This window comes from Syngnathoides biaculeatus, chromosome 10 (assembly GCF_019802595.1).
Source record: "Syngnathoides biaculeatus isolate LvHL_M chromosome 10, ASM1980259v1, whole genome shotgun sequence".
NCBI lineage: Eukaryota > Metazoa > Chordata > Actinopteri > Syngnathiformes > Syngnathidae > Syngnathoides > Syngnathoides biaculeatus.
Window position 1 is genome coordinate 23,040,129 of NC_084649.1, and position 13,991 is coordinate 23,054,119.

A 13,991-nucleotide genomic window follows, 5' to 3' on the forward strand; every position below is an offset into this window, starting at 1 on the left:
AGTGCGATTCATATAAAACTCCAAGGCCGCGCTATCATTAGACTTTCATAATAAAGTGGGGGCCACAGAATATCATCTTGGGGGGCCGCAATTGGCCCGCGGGGCACCACTGTTTTTTTTTTTTTTACACTGAAGCCAGATGGCTGTTGTAGTACCGAGTTTGAACTGTGGGAGGCAGCAAGGTATCATGAAGGGCATCCAGACTGCTGAAAAATACAAAGATGAAGAAAAGAATAGTTCAGTGATCCGTCAGTGTTGAATAATTGACATATTCACATAATCTACCTCCAGATAGTTGCTGAAAAATTCGCGTATTCCCGTTTTTTTTTTTGTGCCCTTTCTGTAATCCTACAAAATAAGACTAAATGTTGCCAAAGTAGTAATTGCTGTGAAGGAGATAAGTGATTCATATTGTCTATACGAAGACATTTGTGTGTCAGTGAACGATATTTATTCTAATTTTGGACAAGTTAGAGAGACTTTGGCATGTGTAACGTATATTTTTTTATGGTTTTTTTTTTCAAAATTTAAAATGAATTTCAAATGAAAATGCTCAAATTGATCTGGACTGTCAGTCTGTGTACCCCTCCTGTAGAAGAATGTGGAATTTTTGCTCCTGCTGTGCCCTTCATATTTTTCATCATCTTTTAATTCGCATAAATCATTTGCAATGATCGTATTTTGAACTCCATCTCGACACGCTGACACGTCGAAGACATATTTTGTCTCCTAGCCTAACAATAGACACACCTGGCCTGCCGGTGTTACAGTTTTCTGCTTTAATTTGAATACAGAGCCTATAAATAGCGCCATCATCTTCGGCTTTTGATATTTCAGTCAAAGCCTGCCTACCTTTACTTAAAACCAAAATCCAAGCCGACCTCCTCGTGAACCGCATCGGTGCGGCGACGGCACTTTTTTGATGCGGCGCTAAACAAACCGACACCAGACAGCTCATGTGTGTTAAGAGCCCGTACAGTACACAGTTTCGTACCGTAACTTTTCGTAACTTTTTTTCCCACACGCTTTCCCTGCGGTTTATGCAGCGATGCGGCTAATTTTATGCATTTTCTCTAACGGGTGCGAGGGTGCACTCGAGCGGAAAAGGTATGAATGAGACCGGTGGAATATATGTGCCGAGGAAGTGACTTTTATCGGCCCCGTTAGCGCTGCACTAGCGTTAGTGCTGCGCCAGCGTGTTGCTGCTGTGTTACTGTTGTGATTTTACCGGTATGTTTTTTTTTTTTTTTTTTTTAACCGGCCGTGTTAGCTTTAGCACTAGTGTTAGTGTGGCGCTAGCATTAGCGCTAGCATTAAACTCTACTGTGTACTGTCTTTCTTTGTAAATTTCAATGTGGGTTTCAATGTTGGCACTTGCAGCTTTTACACATGTGCGGCATATGTATGTCGTCTTCTTCTTCTATGTACCAAATGGTATTTCCTTTACAAATGTACTTGGTGAGGCTAGTAACCAGGTGCGCTCTTTAGGCTGGAGTTACGGTAGCCCCCCCCCCCCCCCCACACACACACACACACACACACACAGACACTCTAGGACCCGTCACTGGACAAATCAGAGTGCCTAATTACACTATTGTAGTGAGCGTGAGCAGCTTGGAATTAAATGAAAATGGAGGACAGAGAACATTGATTTGCTGTCAGTAGCTTTGAACATGTTTTGAATGGGGAGGGGGGGGGTCGAGGGCGTCAACGCATGCCGACAGTGAAGATGATCATTTGCAGTTCTGCTTCAAAAAAAAGCTGCCAAGTCATGACAACAAAATGCCAGAATATTCTGTTACAACAAATTAGTCATTATTTCAGGAAAAATATACAAATAAAAGGTTGCTTATTATGTTAAAAAAAATCTAAATTTCTCAAGAAAAAAAATCAATATTAGAAGAAAACAAAACGTTACAAGAACTAAGCAGAATTTTCAATACTTACACTATTATCAGAATAAAGAATAAACTCATATATTATGAAAAAGAATTGGAGGATAAAGTTAAGCCAATATGAATAAAGAATAAAGATTTGGAAGTCATAATGTTATTCCAATAGTCTCCGTATTATCACATACGTATTTCACATTTCAAAATTGATATTTTTTTGGTTGTGTTCTGCAATACTATGAAAAAAATTCATGTTTCATGGAAATAATAAGATCAAAATATTATGTGAAGGAATTGAATATATTATTGCACATACGACATACGATTGTATTTATAGATGAGGATCTGCTCTGCAGTGCATTTTCTCATTTTTGAATCTTTGACTTCTTTTGACCCCACTACCGATTGTGTCCCCCCCCGGCAGGCCCCCCAGCTCGGGACTCTGATGGGCGTCTACCTGCCGTGCATCCAGAACATCTTTGGCGTCATCCTCTTCCTCAGGATGACCTGGCTGGTCGGCATCGGCGGAATCATCGGGACCTTCATCATCGTCTTCATGTGCTGCACTACTGTGAGTACTTCCTGTACGTGTTTTGGTGCAAGAAGTGGGATCCACACTGAACTGGGCTCCGGCCAATTGCGGGGTGTATGTACTGTAGACAAACGACCTTTCACACTTACGTTCACTATTTAGATTTCAATGGACTAGACATGCATCTCCCGATAGAACCGCTAAAGTGTTTTGAAGGAGTTCTGCAGGGCTCCGTTTTAGAAACCCTGATGGTTTCAAGCTATGCTCATGTTTGTTTTATCATCCATCAATCCACTATACCGCTAGGGTTGCGGGTGAGCTGCAGGCTAGCCCAGCTGACCTTTGGCGAGACAAGTGGGGTAGACCCTAGACCGGTTGCCAGTCAATTGCTTAACACATACTATAGATATATAGCAACCAGACGCACCTATGGAGAATTTCGATTCTTCAAATCATCGAAAATGCATGTTTTGAGGGAATGCGGGATGAAGCCAAAGACAAACCAAATTCAAGATTCAACCCAGAACCTCTCGACTGCGAGGCAGACATGCAAACCACTACCACTCTGCCCTTGTTGAAACATGTCAACCGAATTCTAAACTGCTCCGTCTTCGGGCTTGCTTTAGCGTGTCTTCTCTGGCTTACACTGAGCATTTTGTCAGGACTGTATGTTGGTGCGTGTGTGCAAATGTGTGTCGTTATGTATGTGTGTATAAGTATGCGTGTATTTTTGTGTGTGTGTGCGCGCAGCCTAGTTTCTCCTCCAGCACCGGGTGTATTTATAGAACAACCCCCTCAAATCCCCACCATGTCAAACTAGCCTACACACACACACACACACACACACACACACGGAGCATCAATATGTTTCCCCCCCAATCGTGTCATTCTTGACACGGCAATATTTTTCAGCCCCCCCCCCCCTGTTTTCATATTTACACTCGTGCTGCTCGTATTTGGTTGCCATCCATCCCAGTTTATATTGATCTTGTACGCGTGATGAAAACAGCGTGCAGAGGGAGGAAAAACAAGCGCCGAGCTGGCTCACACTGACAGCAACACAAACACACTCCAATTTCCTCTCCGTCGTTTCTGCCGGGCACGAGCGGAGGAGAGCGGAGGAGAGGCGTGTTTCTTATCAGTCACGCTGCTGAGATCATTACAGAGCCCCCCCCCCCCCCCCCCCCGGGTTGATAAGCTTGAGCGGGAGCGCTGTGCGAGGACCCCCGCCCGCCACCTCGCTCTCCTCCTGTGCTTCTTACGTAACACATCACCGCCCAGCCCTGGAGGGGGGGGGGGGCTGCCAGCCATGCACTAGCAGTGTGCGTGCACATCCACACTGCCCCCCCCACCCCTCCGAAAAAAAAAAGTGAAATTCACAGGACATGAAAAGCTGCAAAAACCTGACGTTTTCAGTACGAAATTATGGATTAAAAAAAACAACTTTTCAACAATGTTCTGTTAAGTATTGATTATTATTAAGAGAATTAAATTCACAGTGACAAGAAAAAAATAACAAAAAATTTGACATTTTGGAAAATGACTTTTTTTTCATCATATTATTACCATTTTTGGGGTTGCTAAATAATGAATCCCCCCCCCCCCAATTCTTTCTATCCCTGTAAAGTTCTGACGTTACTTTCTGCACTTAATATACAAATTTATCCTCTGAAAATTGATTCTCATAATATTCTGAATTGATTCCTGGCAAAAAAAAAAAGTTTTACTTGATAATATTTGTATTCTATTCACGTAATATTCTGACTTTGTAACTGATAAATTATTATTTTTTTAAATCCAAACAATGTAACAATGTAATTATTATTATTTAATATATTTATTTTCATTTTTGTATTCTATTCTCATAATTTTCCAACTACACTATATTGACATTCATATATAACATTATTCCCATAAAATTTAATCGCACGTCCCTAGTGAGGAGAAGTGGTACGGAAAATGGATGATGGATATTTTATTGGACAACATAATAGAATATTTGAAATGTATTTGCTATATTTTACATTTTTTTTACTCTGGGAATGTTTAAAATGTATTTTTTATTTACTCTAAATTACAACTTTTCCACCATCATACATGACTTTATTCCTAAAATACTTTGATTCTGTTCTCATAATAATTAGATTTTTTCTTTTGTTAAAAATTCAGACTTTTTTATGGCTCATGTTTACAACTTTAAACTAGTAAAATTACAACTATGTAATAATTCTTGTAATATTCCTACAATTTAATTCCTGCAATTTACAACTTTGGACTTGTGATGTCATGCCTTTGTGGTACAACAGCTGATTGATTTATTCCGGCGAAATGAAATGACGGCATCTCTTGTAAAATCACCTTCATCCTCATAAAATCACAGTTTTATGTCACAATATTTAGCGTTATTTGTTTAACGGTTATTGCCTCTCGTTACATTGTTATCACGTTTGACGTTAGACTGCCCAAAGTTATTAGCATGACTTTTCCCCCCTCGCGACATTAAACTTTATTCTCGTAATTTTACGACTTTTACGACTATTCTTTTCATACGTGACGTATTCTTTTTTTTTCTTCTTCTTCATACCGTCGCATTGTACATCGCCGGCGTTTCGGATTGAACCGTTTAACGAGGTGCATCCGTTATCGCGCGACGGATGTGACAGTTGGGTGGTTGGCTATGAAAACACAAACAAACAAATAGACAAACAAACAAAGGACCAGGATGCGCCGTTCTTCGGTATTTTTTCCCCCCTCTCCCAGATAATAAATGCAGGCTTGAACACAATGAAGTTTAATATCCGAGATGGAAAGCCGTCTGTTGTGCGGTGGTCCTCATTACTTCCAGGTCTTGAATCCGAATGGGGGCGGGGGGTTGCAGATGGGGCTGGGGTGGTTGGGGGTGTCAGTCATTTAAATGCTGTGGGTGCTTCATCCCCCCGCCCTCCCCTTTTCCTCTCATCTCTTACGCTTCCTCAATTTTTGGGAAGCCATTTTTTTTTTCCATTTTGCTTTTCTCCCTGGCTTTTGATTCCCCGAACCCCTCCCTTTTCCAACACCCCCCCCCCCGAATGCCTCCGTGGCGTGTGCATCTCCACTATTTCGCTGCGAGTCCATGTTGCCCTCCACCAGGATGTCGGTCCCCCCACCCCACGCACAAGCCGACGCTTGCTGAAGTGGCACCGTACGACGGAAGAAATCATCTGACGACGGGGTCTGGGGTGGGTTGGCTTAGTGAAGCGTGCTAATGAATCGGGGCGCTCGAGCTGCGGGACAATCTTCTGTCAAAAGCAATCTCCTCTCCGCTAGCAAGGTCCGGCAAAGGCCAAATCGGAGCGTCGGGTCGGGATGCGAGCAGACCTCACGCGTCCTTTGTGCTCAGCGCCAACGAGATCATGGAACTTTTCGTCGCGACCTTTTTTTTTTTTTTTTTTTTTTTTTTTTTTATTAATCAGCCATTCGTTGTTCGTTAAAACAAACGAGCAGACAGTCAGAAAAATTGTAATTCAATTAAAAATAATAATAATAGAGTCACTGATGGTGTAGTGGTACACATGCCTGCCTCTGGTGCAGGCACCGTGGGATCGATTCCCGCTCAGTGATTGTGTCGATAACTGCCCTGAGACTGGCTGGCGACCAGTTCAGGGTGTAGTCCGCCTTTTGCCCAAAGCTAGCTGGGATAGGCTCCAGCTTTCCCGCAACCCTTGTGAGGATAAGCGTCATTGACATGACATAACAATAATAATAATAATAAAAAGATAGGAGCCGTGATGTGCAGCAACCTCGAGGCAATTTGTGCTTCAGTTTCTTGCTCACAAATGCTTTCACATAAGATTTTGACTTTATTATCTTCATTTTTTTAGTTTATTCCTATAACATCTCAATAATTTTTCCCACAATATAAAACTTTAGTCCAACAAAATTTGGACTTTGAATATAATTATACTAATATATTATTATATTTAATTTAATCCAGTACTATCCTGTACTATTAATATTATACTATTATTATCTCACAAAATTACAGTATATATTTGTGTATGTATGTAAATATTTTTTTCTTACTCCGCAACTTTGTCCTGTAAAAATTGACTTATTAGAGTAGAATGGAATTCTTGATTACCATCAGCTTTATTTTGTGACTGTGATGTAATATTTAGACTTTATTCATATGGCAAGATACAACTACTTGTAATATACAACTTTATTGTCACGATATTGGAAATTTACAACTCTATCGTAAAATTCTCATGTCATTATTCTCACATTTTTTTGAAAAATAATTCAGCGTTGTGCTATTTTGATGTTATGAATATTATTTATTTTCATTGTATTATTATTATTATTTATTTGTTTTATTCAAGTACTATTTATATTATTATTTTTTTGGGGGGGCGAGGGAATGCACAATTTTATCCTCATAGGAGTGATAATGTTCAGCATATTTTCCTCACGGCTAACAAGCAACGGCGTGTCAGGTACATTTTCCATCCTAATGTACTTTTACGGCAGCAGGTCCAAGCGCAGGTCAGGTCGGGCGCTGACCCGATAGGACGGAGCGGCCCGCTGAGCCGCAGACGGCCGCTGACTGATGATATTTTCTAATGTCCGTGACAGCCAGATGACGGCCGGGAGAAAATGGAAAATGTAGGACGGCGCCAAAAGTAAAAGTCGCCAAATGGGATTTGAGCCTGTGTCACAATAAAACGAGACGAAAATGAGACGAAGGAGTCGCCACGTCCTTGCGGTCGCTGTCACCTTGTCTGAGCGCCCCGATGCAATTTTGTTGATGGGAGCCTGCGACAGGAGAAATGTTCCATTTTGAACCGCTTCCTTTGAGACAGACGGACGGACGGACGGACGGACGGACGGAGAGCGCTGGCGCTACGTTTCCTGTCAAAATAAGCGCTTGCAAGAAAAATTCCATAAAGGCAGACGATGTCCAAAGTTTGAGCTCGTCGTCAAGATCAAGTGTCCAATTTGAACTAACGCAATTTTTTATTATTTATATTTTTGTTATAATATCTTCGCGAGTATTATGGGCACCTTTAAAACCAATAAAACCCTTCTACGTATATGCTCAAAACCTGAAATATGACGCTATATTTAAAAAAGCTTAGCATTCCTTAATGTCACAAAACTGCAAGCAATTGGCACCAAAATGTATGCGGACGTCGCTAACAATGTACCCTTTCCCAAGTGAAAAATATCAAAAGAAAATTTCAAACATTTCTGTCGACTTTTGATTTAAATTTTTATGAAGGGAAATTCTCATTACACATGACAGACTAATTTAATAAAGTCTACTATCGGTATTTAGAATTTATTGTATTGCACCCGCAAGTGATCGCAAGCTGAGAGGTTGGGTAGTTAACAGCCAGCCAACTTTACACTCTCGTTCGGCGATGCTCACAGAAAGCTCCGCCTTTTAAAGCCATACACACCCAATTACAGATACTGCTATGGACAAAAATCATACCTGTGCCTCATGTGCATTTTTATTGTGTTTGGTAATGCAATGACCAGCCTTTATCGGATGAATCTATGGTATATTTGGTAGAATACATAATTTTAAAAGATTTGTTAGCGGCAGCCAAAATCCAGACCAATTTAGGACCCCACTGCTTCCTCACCCAGATAAGAAAACAAGCAATGTTTAAGCATGCAAACATGATCATTTAATCGAAAAAATGTAACATTCAGACAGATTTGGCGCAGCCCTGTCCACGAATACGACGGAACTACCTCCGCACGCCATCAGATAAAACACTTAAACAATTACGGCCTTATCTGCTGTGGCGGGAGAAGAGCTTGTGGGCTCATTAGGAGCAGATTAGCGCAAAGGAAGAGAGACCCGTCGCCAGTCGCTTGGCTTGTCCTCGTCCGGGCACTCAGGTGCCGCTAACCACGTTACAAGCTTCACGGCGGACTGACGAGGCAATAGGCGAATGTCTTCGGTCCGAGTGGGACGTCATTGCACCCCCACTTGTGGTCAATCTCTGAAGGTGTAAGCCGTTGTGTCCTCTAAAGTCCATTATTTTCAATCCAAATTTGATATGAATCACAGTAAAAAAAAAAAAAAAAATACAAATCATACGGTTTAGCCGTAGTTCATACGGATTTTGTGGTGAATCTTATGTATACGGCCGTATATCATAAATCATAGGGATTGGGAATATTTCCGTTACAATACAATTCTGAACACAGTAATGGCACTAAATAGACTTTGATAATTAGACATTAACTTCAGATATTATCATAATGGAGATCTACAATAAAAATCATTGGAAAACTTTTGTGTTTTTTTTCCCTCTGTTATTTTGACATAATTTTCTTCGGTATAAGGATTTTTTGCTCACTAAGGATTTTTTTTTTTTTTTTTTTGTAGTTTATACAGGTTGGCGCTCCGAAAAGTTGACATTTATGAAAATATTACCTGGAATTCTTGGGAAAATTCTGTTCCAAAGTCAAATCATTTCCAACAATTACTCTCAACTGTGAGCCATCCCACACACTTTCGCTAATAATAATTGTCATCACCACAAAATTCTTTTTTACTCTCGCTGCCGGGCTGGCCCATTTGACTGATATAGCCGTCAATGGTAGTGAATTAATTTTTTTTAAATATTTGTATTGGATTTTCTTCTTCGTCTTCTTTTCTTTTTTGTTTCTTTTAATCTTCTTCCTTACATTGCTCATCTGATAACTTACTGTTAGGCTACCTGTTATGTCTATTGGAGACAATGATGTTATGTTAGCAGCAACGTAATAGCGCAATAAAAATGATATCATTGGAGAAAAATATTGATGCAGCATGCCCAAAAATGGGGAACATTTTTCCCAAAAATAAGAAAGGTTATCCTCCTGTTTTCATGTGGCAACCATGTGAAACGTGGCTCTCAACAGTGAACTTGAACAATGGCGTTCGAGCGCACCCATGAAATCTTAATGGTGTCTTCGCACCGTCACGCACCATCACTTCCTTCTCTGTCTCTACTTGTCATTTGTTGTCTTCCGGAACATTCTTCCCCACCCATTCCTCTCTGGGCCAACACTTTGACCACGTTTTATCTCCTCTACACACATTTTAATTTATTTTTTTGTTATTAACTAATAGCCTATCGATTAAGAAGCAGCACAGTGCGAGGTAGCGGGGAAACCCGTTATGAGCCATTAAATTGATTTTGACTGTTGGCTAAATACCAACATAACAGATATACTGTATGAAAGATTGTCCATTTAGTATGTTGCATCACAACACAAATTTACACGACATCCTTAACTTTTGCCGAGTCATCGACGAAGCTAACACGCTAAATACGACACACGCCGACATTTCATGGCAGCGCGTGAATTTAGCTGAACAGCGTCACTTCTCATATAATCGCTTCAAAAGACGGCATACGTGATTTGTTTGAGTTTTAGATCGCTAAAAATAAACTTGTGAAATTGGAAGCGATAATGTACATTTTAGTATGTTAAGCTATTTAGTCAAACTTCAAAACTTTTACATGATCATGATTTTCCATTTCTACTGGCATTTATTTTTACCTTTCTGTATATGAGCTGAAATAATGCACACATACATAAAAAAATACACAATTAACATGTACATACATGTTATTGAACACAGTGTTTTCATTTTTTTCTATACAAATATGAATCCCTGTCCACCCCGTCAAATGTAAAATCAAAAAACCAAGTACGTCAATCTTTTATTGCCACTTGAAGTTCCTCAAGCCTTTGCATGTTCTAAATGTCAAACTTTCACCCTGAAACATGATGACTTGACAACTGTGTGCGTGCACGGAAACTGAACAATATTTAAGGGTTGCGTGTTAAAATGAGACGGTGGTTCAGCTGGTAACGCGTTAGCCTCACATTTCTGAGGTCCCGGGTTCAATCCCAGTCCCGCCTGTGTGCAGTTTGCATGTTGTCCCTGCGTGGGTTTTTGTCCGGGTGGGCACTCCGGTTTCCTCCCACATCCCAAAAACATGCAACATTAATTGGAATCTCTAAGTTTCCCAATTTTTGTGATTGTGAGTGCAGCTGTTTGTCTCTATGTACCCTGCAATTGGCTGGCGACCAGTTCAGGGTGTGCCCCGCTTCCGTCCCCTTTGACAGCTGGGATAGGCTGCGGTGCTCCCCGCGACCCTCGTGAGGATAAGCGGCAAAGAAAATGGATGGATGGATGTTCAAATGAGCAATTTTGGCCTGATTTGTTGTTTTTTTCCCCCCTCTCTTTCTCTCTCTCCCGTATGCAGACCATGCTGACTGCCATCTCCATGAGCGCCATCGCCACAAATGGAGTCGTGCCAGGTGGGTGAGCAGACACCCGCTTCAAATGTATTATTATTATGATTTTTTTGTTGTTGTTGCCCATCATTGACGAGTTAGCACGAGCACAGCTTAACATCCCCGCTATAATCATCAGTCTGGAATTCTTGTCCACAAATATTATTTACTCCAAATAAAAGCAGCGAACGCACGTGTGAAGCACGAGTTATACGGTATACGGGGGGAAATGTGGGTGTGCCGCACGGCGTGGGGGTGGGATTGGGGGGTCGCTGGAAATGAGCGACCCGAGGAGAAGTGCGGAAGATGCACGGTGCTAATTAGGCTTGTTGTTTATTTATTTTCACTTCATTTGCATAGTCGGAAAATGCAAGCGCTGCTCTGAAACACGATAAAAAAAGACACCAGCAAATTGCTACACAAATATTCAAATATTAACACGAGCGATTGTATGTTTGTTCAGTCAAGGATCGACTCGTCTCTTGATATTTTTCAGTATTTTCAGATTATGAAAACAATAAACAGTTCTATTTTTGACAACAGACTGACATCTCGTGGCTAAATCCTGAAAACGGAATCGCAGACTTCCTGCGTGTGCGCCACTTACGAGCATGTCTACATTTTGATGACGTGATTGCTTCAAGCCGAACATGCTAAAGCTAACAACATGACGTGCTCGCCATCCATATGGAATTTTCTTATAAAAAAAAAAAATGTAAACATAGAATGAGCACTTCACATATCTCAAAAATCCACCATAACAAAACTTGAGTTTTCCTGTAACTATTTGAAGGTGTTTTTTGACTAAATTTTTTTTGTAGCCGTAACAACAAACTTTCACCAAAAAAGCAAAATTTTCCCGAGAGGAAAAACTCCCATTTCTCTGGGCGGCCATCATCTGATTTGTACTCGGGTCGAAGTGTCATTTAATTTTTTATCCAATCTTATCACGTTGCTACTAAAATTAAAATAAAAAATAAGTAACGAATGAATCTCGATGCTGGTAATGTGTCTGCCGGTCGTTAAAAAATGGATTGACTTTTTTTCTGGCTGCTTGGAAGTTAAAAACTTGATGGTGGGATGACAACATTGTACTGTGTGAAGTGGAATATCATCTATTGAGGCAACCCTGAATAGAAATAATAATAATTAAGAAATAATTCCATGAGGAATGTGTCACCCTCATACAAATTTTGTATAAAATAGAAGTAAAAGTCATACTTTCTTTTTAAAAGCTTTTTTCTTCAATTTTGACATTGTTCAGCGACACCCCACCCACACCCACTACACGCGCTGAACAAATTCCCCTTTTCCCATTTTTTTTGTGCACAAGTTATGCTTTACTATCCACTTATGAACTCACCTAACCGTGGTTGTGATCTGATTTTTGCGCTCATTCTGTAAGACATCGTCAATGAATTAAAGCTGTGCCGCTGTGTTTGTGCAGCCGGCGGCTCGTACTACATGATATCCCGTTCGCTGGGGCCCGAATTCGGGGGCGCGGTGGGGATCTGCTTCTACCTGGGGACAACCTACGCCGGAGCCATGTACATCCTGGGGGCCATCGAGCTGCTCCTGGTGAGCAACGTTTTCCTTCCTCCGCTTTCGGTTGTACACCGACGGCTCCGCGGCCGGGCTGGAGTCCGTTCCGGCTGACTGACCTGCTGACCCTCTATTAAAGTCACTAAAGTCTGTCGCGAGGGTGCGCAAAGCAGACGAGAGACAAGCCTTCACGCTCATATTTACACCATCGCTCACCATCATATAAGTTTATTCTTTTCATAAGAAAAATACACGCTAAGAAGTACGAGGAGAAAAGTCTGTGTTTTGTTTTTATTATATTTGTGTACTGTATTTGTGGCAGCTGTGATTTAAAGGGGAAATCCACTGGTTTGTATTAACAATGTGTCCGATAGGTCATGTAATATGTACTCCATCTTGACAATGTGATCTTAAATCCTCTCTCATTTAATAGTTTTGAGAAGATTTTTATGGACAATTACAAATTTTCAGGGGCGCTGCCATTTTCGCGCGTCACATGATCTACGTGAGCGCATGTGACGTGTTACGTGGCGTTCCAAACGCTCGATTACATGGGACGCCATTTTTTCCCGGCGCTGATTTCTCTGATGAAGAAATTGGAGTATTGGTTGATCGGGAAGACGGAGGAATACGTCCATACAGAGCGGCGGAGCTGTGAGCTCGCTCCTATTAGGCTGTGTATGGAAGTATTCCTCCGTCTTCCCGAACAACCGAGCGGCCGAGACGCTCACGGTCGTGCCGCTCACGGCTGTGTATGGACGTTTTCCTCCGTCTTCCCGATCAACTGAGCCGCAGAGATCCGCTCACGGCTGTGTATGGAAGTGTTCCTCCGTCTTCCCTATCAGCCGAGCGGCTGAGACACTCGCGGTCGTGCCGCTCACGGCTGTGTATGGAAGTATTCCTCCGTCGCCCCCATCAACCGAGCGGTGGAGCTCAGCTCTCGGCTCCGCCACAGGTTCAAATCTGTATGGAAGTATTCCTCCGTCTTCCTGATCGACCGATCCTGCTATTTCTTCATCAGATGAGGATAAATCCGAGAAATCGGCGCTGGGCATAAACGGTGTCCCATGTAATCGAGCCTTTGTTGTGGCACAGTACATGTCACATCCGCGCATGTAGGTCATGTGCATAAATGGCAAATTCGTAATTGTCCATAATAATCTTCTCAAAACACTATTAAATGAGAGATGATTTAACATCACATTGTCAAGATAGAGTAAATATTACATGACCTATTGGATACATTGTTCATGCAAACCAATGGATTTAACTATCCGAGTGACCGAAGACGGAAGAAATTGGCTAAGCTAGACTGAAGCATGACTTTTCGAACGTTTTCCACATGGAAGCGAACGAAGATGGCGACTCCCGTGACAGATGTTCCCATGTCACGGTCACGTGACCGCCTCACCGCGCTGCATGTTGATCATCTGATGAAACGTGACAAGGAGATCTTTCATCTCCAGCTTCATGCGGATAATTATGCAAATACTGCATTGGGGGCGGAGTGGGGGGGGGGGACATCAAGATGTAGAGAGCGCACTTTGAAATAGCTCTCATCACTTTAGTCCCCCACTAACAACATGCCACCGTGAGTGTGTGTGTTCTCTGTCATCTTCTCTGTGCATCTTTAATGGAAATGCGGAGTTTGATCACGCCTGGAGGTTAATTTTGTCTTCTGGGTCAATGCTGGCTTATAGTTTTTTTTTTTTTTTTTATTGTGGAATAACAAT

General features: G+C 41.6%; 1 protein-coding gene across 4 annotated transcripts in view; it reads left to right on the forward strand.

Moving 5' to 3' along the window:
• Positions 1–13,991, forward strand: part of slc12a5a (solute carrier family 12 member 5a) — a 201,388-nt gene that overhangs the window by 162,932 nt on the left and 24,465 nt on the right. For all 4 annotated transcript variants that reach the window (XM_061833577.1, XM_061833578.1, XM_061833579.1 and 1 more), the window contains 3 exons: positions 2,317–2,463; positions 10,686–10,740; positions 12,164–12,294. In XM_061833577.1, the coding sequence (XP_061689561.1) occupies positions 2,317–2,463; positions 10,686–10,740; positions 12,164–12,294 (333 nt within the window). The remainder of the gene's footprint in view (positions 1–2,316; positions 2,464–10,685; positions 10,741–12,163; positions 12,295–13,991) is intronic.